This window comes from Anneissia japonica, unplaced genomic scaffold (genome assembly GCF_011630105.1).
Source record: "Anneissia japonica isolate Jap-2015-1 unplaced genomic scaffold, ASM1163010v1 scaffold288008_len1385354_cov213, whole genome shotgun sequence".
Lineage (NCBI taxonomy): Eukaryota > Metazoa > Echinodermata > Crinoidea > Comatulida > Comatulidae > Anneissia > Anneissia japonica.
In genome coordinates this window covers 681,596-688,573 of record NW_022720123.1, presented here as the reverse complement: position 1 = coordinate 688,573, position 6,978 = coordinate 681,596, and the positions used below count along the sequence as shown (strand labels likewise).

Here is a 6,978-nt window from a genome sequence, read left to right as displayed (position 1 = left end):
ATTCCTGATGATGACATAATTAATGTCGAAATATTGAATCCCAACACGATGGCGTGTATTTCAATACTTGGAGTATGTATTATACTTTCTTATCTGAGATTAATCAGTGGACCTTTCGGTATAAGATATGATTGTGTGTTTTTCTTACATGGATACGAGCCAATCCACAGCTACGAGGGTGATTATCCCATTTTCCTACAAAGAGGTAGATCCAATTCTCATTTTCAGTGTCTTCATAAAATCCTCTAGTAGTCCTGCATGATATATATTCTGTACATCATTAAAGTTCGTTTTAATAATAATGAAGATGATGGTGGAGAGATGCTGGTGATGATGATAATAGAAATAACAATAACAACAATAATAAATAAATAAATAATAACAATTAACACTTTTAATTGACTAGCTGCATGACACGATTTTTAAAAAGACGTTACTTGTGATACAGTTTATTGACAAATTGATTCATATCCATCTGTGTTTACATCACCATTGACAAAGATTTGGGAATTACTTATTAATATTAGGGAGTTTCGCGAGTTTACGAAAACGATGACGAATACGGTTACGTCATCAAATTTTCAGGCAACTCTTTCCCTACAGCAGCATATCTGTCACAACGTAGGCGATACCATGCCTTTTGCATGAATCAAGGATCATATTCAGCTCCTACAGCATTATTGTCAAGAATGTTTTAGGCACGAATGACGATAATGATAATGACGTAATCGTATTCGTAAGGTTGAGGAATGTCTCTAATAACAAAAAATTAAAACGTTTTTGCTTTTAGTATTTGGTTGTGTATTGAACTCATACCATGAATTCTCACAAAAGAATGGATTGGCTTGTATGGGGTTTGTACGAAAATGACTCTATAATTCCAATAAAAAAATATTAAAATAAATTAATATTGTGAAAATCAACATGCGCATTTCCTATGTTCTGCGTAGTTTGTCCGAATTGACAGACATATTAAAGTAAAACAAATTCACTTGATTTTTTTATCCTTTTGTTACGTCTCATTGATATCTATTGTTTTGCAAAGATAAAGTTTTAGCCGGCACACCAATGTCTTTGGTGTCAGACAGAGCTGCAATACCGCAATATTGCAGTGAGCACGTCGGCATGGGTTTCGTCTGAAAGGTTCGAAATGTGAGAGGGCTAATGGGTCGCAAAGGTGATGATGACACAGAATTAAGTACGGAATCAAGTAGATGCCAAAATAAAAGTATTGTGACCTAGCTCAACTATACATTAATATAGACGAAAATCATGAACATAAATGCAATAATTTTATATTATTTTAATGAATTACATGCTCTTAGTATCTTAACATAACAATGTTTTACTAATATATCTTAATACTTTTTACTGTACTGTTTGGAAAATTTTAAAAGTATGTTTTTATCTATAATTTTATGTTCTCATTTAATCGCTTTGCTTCAAAATACATCTGTGTTATATTCATTATGATAGACTGAATACAATGAATTGAATTAAAAACGTCAAACATATCTTTCGGAACGTAAATCAAACACATTCTCGTAATATGACCTGTTTTCATAATTTTTTTTATTAAATTGAAATATTCAATTTTTATAAAACACTTTAATAACAATAATAAATAAAATAATAATGATGCGGTTAAAATGAACAATATAAAAATATAATTTGAAACAAATATCACAATACAATTTATTGCATAACACAATGCGACACAAATTATGTCCAGATTTATAGTATTACGTAATCAGCAATTAAAATATTGTACACAGGTGACAGGACTTAGTAATTAAATTATTCTTATAATACCATGAGAGCACCAAGATTAATCAACACAATATTGGTATTGCTGCTGTAAAATTCTATGATGTTTTAACATTGTATTCATATTAAGCAATATATATTTCATTGATTACTAAAACCATGAATCACATTTCATACAAAATAGGGTCGTTTATAATAACTATAATTCTAGTTTTAATTTTCCTAGTTGTAAATTTACAATAATGAAGTTGATGTATTGGTCTACAATGATTATCTATACGCTTGAAAGATTTTATTTTGAATTTTATAGGGCCTAAACTCGTCTCAAGCTAAGGTATGGCACGGAATAGTATAGCTGGGGTTAGTGTGTAGCCGGTCAAACACAGGGTCCTAGAATACGAATCTTACAAGCCAAGCGCACAGTTCGTTGGCCGATTCTAAATCGACGAATCCATATCCGAACTATGTGCGGGATTTTGACGACGCGACGCCGCCTGCTGGTTGTCAGTTGCAGCCAGAGCGGATCGTCGAGAAATACGATTGTTCGCGTGCGACCATCAACCGACGGAACGTGTACCCGGTTTTACAAACACTGAAACAACATCAATTCTAAAATGTAAACACATTTAAATAAAGAACATCGTTCGATCCCGTAGACTTCTCATATAGCACCGTGTCCCTATACGTTACACTATTTTATTCAAAAACAAGGTTTTGCCCTTAGTCGCAAAGCACCGGCTCGGTTAAGCTTCATCAACAACCTGAACTCCTTAGGAAGGTCATGCCCCATAACGAAATCTTCAATATAAAAATTTTCGTAATAATGGTACTTCATACGCTTCCCGCTAGGCAACTTGCTGTACGGATAGAAACCGTACAGCGATATGGTCTTGCATATAGGCACCGCAATAGAATAGAGAAACAGTCCGGATGACGGGTGCTCGGTGATGTCCCAAAATCTGGAATAATTAAAAAAATATATTTTGTTAAATAGTGAGAATTCGGCTTCTCGTTGGGCAAGTCCTCACTCCAACAATGGAAGGTATTAAAAAAAAACCCCACTCAATTGCAATTTTAGTTATTATAATCAAAGGTGTTGTTTTATCTCAATTATGATTTCGGTTTGAAAACAATCGAATGTCAATAACTTATTTCTGATGGACACAAATAGATAATAATAAATATACATATACTATGGCAGTATTCTTGAGATTAATGCCTCCATGATAATACTGCCAACAAGATAAAAAAAAATGGAGTAATAAAACTCATTATCACTTACTTCATTAATTCTTCACTTAGTGGCTCTGACGGGTGTGTCACTGTTGAATTTAAATGCTGATTAATTAGGTTCATGAATTTTAAAGCCAAAGTCCCATACTTTGAGAACCAAATAATTGATTCATCGATGGTTTTCATACTTTGATAAACTCGTTTACAAGTATTGTTGAAAGTTTTCACGCATTTTATGAGAACCTTTGTGCCTTCACCATTCAACGTCATGAAATTAACTTTCTTTCCGACATCTTCTTCGAAACCAACTATAGGTGCCATATTTGACCGCATTACAAAGTCGTGTGCATCGATCTCTGCTCCGCAGTAACTTTCTTCCAAAACACCACCGTTACCTACTACTGCGCATGACTCGTATGGAGCTTTTAACTTGCTTAAAAACTTTTGCCTACGTATTTCTGAATCTTTTTCATTTTCATCTTCGACCTTTGTAGTTACTGTCCGTTCAAATGTTAGACCACTCGTAATAAGATTATTCCTGAAACATTTCAAAATACATAAATATTGCACATATTGGAGTCAGAAAATATGGAATTAATCTAAAATTTAGCCTTATGAAAATAGTACGATTATCAGTTACATTCTTTGTGAAACATTTCTTCTACAGTTTAACTAGCATGAAGACTTAAAATTACTTACCGGATACGGGTCAGTTCCTTTGTGTTGATATGTTTGTTTAGAGATTTGTGTAAGTTCTCCTTTACTTTTTCCATTGGAGGAATGTCCTTGATTTCCCTATCGACAGATATTTGATTGTTACAAACTGATAATAATAATAATAATAATAATAATAATAATAATAATAATAATAATAATAATAATAATATTAATAACAAAAATAATAATAATAATAATAATAATAATAATAATAAAATTTCGTCGGTTTTCTAAATTAACTATAGAAGAATTTTCTTTAAGTAAAACCAGTATGCTGACGTTTTTTGGTGTTAGCAGTTTCGCTAACTACTAGAGTTCCTATATAGAGAGAGTTGCGACATGAGCGGTTCAGGTCACATGACCAGTGGACGCCCTCATTCCACCATTTTGGGGCCACACAACTAAACCAGTGGTGCGTAACTAACAGAAATAAGATAAGCTTTTGAGGCTAAATTCTCGACCTCTTGTTAGTTAAAAATTCATAACTTCATAACGGGTTACATTATTTGTTCTTAATAGACTATTCTACACCACTATATTATTGAAATAAAATTTAAAATTTGTTTCGACCTCTGAATTAAAGATGGGAAAAGAAGAGCCTATGTAAACAGTGCATTAACATTGGCCTACGTACCGCAGCAGCCAAGCTAGCAGGCCAACAAGTAGTAAGTAGTGTTTCAGTTACCGTATGACTTACGGACTTCTCTTGTTATACTACAAGGTTTTTTGAGATATTATGAAACTGGCATCCTAGCTAGAGGCTTGCCGCAAACACCCGTTTATTATACGAACTTCAAAGTTGTCCTGTGTGTAAGCACGGAGTTGTTATAGTGGGTGTAAGTAAGGCCTAATCATAGTCGCTACGCTTAACAAATGCAATCATGTACGCCTAGCTAAAGGTGCTACGCCAATCTGGTCAAGCAAAAACTACATGTAATATAAATAATTAGGCCCTATAACAGACTATTGAGAATAAATTTTTTCTTGAATTTTACTATAAACTTCAAATATGCATTAATTAACAGATATTTACTATCAAATGACATGAAATTTTGTTTTTAAAATTTTTATTAATTTTTTACAATTGCCTGTTATTTATACAATCGCCACAATGTAGAATAGGCGTTCGTGTTCATTCATGCATAAATGGCCCCAATATGGAGTCCTATAAGCGGCTCATGTCGCAACTTTCTCTATATAGGAACTCTACTAACTACCAGTTAGCATCGTCAGTACTATTGTGGCTTGGTTGTTGCTTCTTTCTTCAGTCCAGTTGATTTGCGATTGGCGCCACCAATGTATATGTATATGCTGTCTCTTATCTTGAAATATGGCGGAAAGTCAAAAATTTGCACTAAGTGCTCAACCTGTCTCTTATACACATCTAGATGTGTATAAGAGACAGCAAACATATCGGTAATTACATAGCCCTGTATCAACTATACGTATGACTTAATTAAAGACAAATTAATATTAATGTATTAACATGTATATGAATATTATGTACTGTCTGATATGCTAATTTTATTTTAATATTAAGCATTTCAAGCATTCAGTAGCAAGTTATTTCTATTATTATTATTATTATTATTATTATTATTATTATTATTATTATTATTATCATCATTATTAATATTTTTATTATTATTATTATTTTTTATTTTTATTATGAGTGAAACTCCTACCTTTCATGATATGCCTCCGTTGGACCTTTAAATACCCTTAACCCATCGGAAAAACTATTAAAACAAAAACAAACAAAAAAACTCGATTCATTTTGATATATCTATCATCAGGACTTATTCAGCTTCATTATATTTATAACACTGTCATGGTGATAGCCACTGTGCGTGCGCAGAGCCATAGAGATCACTTTAAATCATTTTGATCGATCCCCGGTTCCAATCCATCGTTGCCCTCCTTGTGTGGGCTTAGCCGGAGAGCTGGAATGCTGGAATGAAGAGGGTTTTAAAGAGCCTCTTAAAAGTTGTTGGTACCATGTGCAGTATGACCAATGTTCAGGTTAAAGAAAGAAGTAGACCTACACTTTTTGAAAAAATAACAGATTGTCTCCTGATGTACTGACAATGGACCAGAATAACCCCAATGGAAATGGGCGTTTCTGAAATGTCAATCAAACTTATCAATTGACCAATCAGAACAAGACCAGACAGACGAGCGTGTCTCACGCACATCTTGTCTCACAAACGCACGTGTTTGAGCATGTTTTTACACAGTCGATTTTTTTGCACCTTAGCAACAGTCCAAGGGGCGTGGCTTAGTGGGAAAGGTCCATTTGCCTTCGGACCACAACGACTAAAATCATGATTTAAGTACTGTAATTTGTATACAGAATATTTGAAAATGGTCGGATAACGAAGGTATATTTATACCTTCATGTTTGGATTTGGTATAAACAAACTTACTCAAGTTTTTTAGGTGCATCCTGTTTTGATTGTGGCAACTCTGGTGGTACTCTACAAATAGAAAAGAAATGGTGTTGCTATTAAATAATTTAGTAATGTTGGTATATGCTGTATTTTCAAATTTGCTTAATAATAAATATAATAACAATAATAGTGTAACATTATAGTCAAATGAAATAGAAAATACAATGCTATGGAAATGAACTACCGAAGAAGAAATAACTTATAAGAAGTTGATAAAACATGGAGAAAATATTGGACTTTTTTTTCAATTTAAAAGATTACTCAATATCTAAACTAGCACCTACATTTCTTTTGCTGTTTCATCATTCTTTGGTGGATCACGTTTCTCTGGCGGCAGCTTTTGGAGACCGTCACTAATCAATAACAAAAAAATGTTAATCATTGATACAGTATTGCAATAGATCAAAAATTCTTAAAGTTGTTGATAACAACAGAATAAAACAATATAAATAACATTAAGTAAATGAAGCAGGAAAGTAATTTTGTGGAAGAACAAACAGATTCAGATTCATAATCTTCTATTGACATCACTAAACAAAAGAGTATTACAGTCAATATAAAATTAAACTAGTACCTACATTACTTTTGCTGTTTCATCATTCATTGGTGGATCACGTTTCCCTGGCGGCAGCTTTTGGAGATCGTCACTAATCAATAACAAAAAATGTTAATCAGTATTGCAATAGATCAAAAATTCTTAAAGTTGTTGATAACAACAGAATAAAACAATATAAATAACATTAAGTAAATGAAGCAGGAAAGTAATTTTGTGGAAGAACAAACAGATTCAGATTCATAATCTTCTATTGAC

General features: G+C 32.8%; 1 protein-coding gene across 2 annotated transcripts in view; it reads right to left on the bottom strand.

Annotated features, from left to right (window-relative positions):
* Window positions 1-1,283: 1,283 nt before the first annotated feature.
* Window positions 1,284-6,978, bottom strand: part of LOC117111216 (alpha-2,8-sialyltransferase 8F-like) — a 20,222-nt gene continuing 14,527 nt past the window's right edge. For both annotated transcript variants that reach the window (XM_033254109.1, XM_033254108.1), the window contains exons 6-12: window positions 6,746-6,814; window positions 6,452-6,520; window positions 6,144-6,194; window positions 5,403-5,456; window positions 3,700-3,795; window positions 3,050-3,538; window positions 1,284-2,726 (exon numbers count right to left, since the gene is read on the bottom strand). In XM_033254109.1, coding sequence (XP_033110000.1) covers window positions 2,468-2,726; window positions 3,050-3,538; window positions 3,700-3,795; window positions 5,403-5,456; window positions 6,144-6,194; window positions 6,452-6,520; window positions 6,746-6,814 — 1,087 coding nt within the window. In that variant the 3' untranslated portion in view covers window positions 1,284-2,467. The remainder of the gene's footprint in view (window positions 2,727-3,049; window positions 3,539-3,699; window positions 3,796-5,402; window positions 5,457-6,143; window positions 6,195-6,451; window positions 6,521-6,745; window positions 6,815-6,978) is intronic.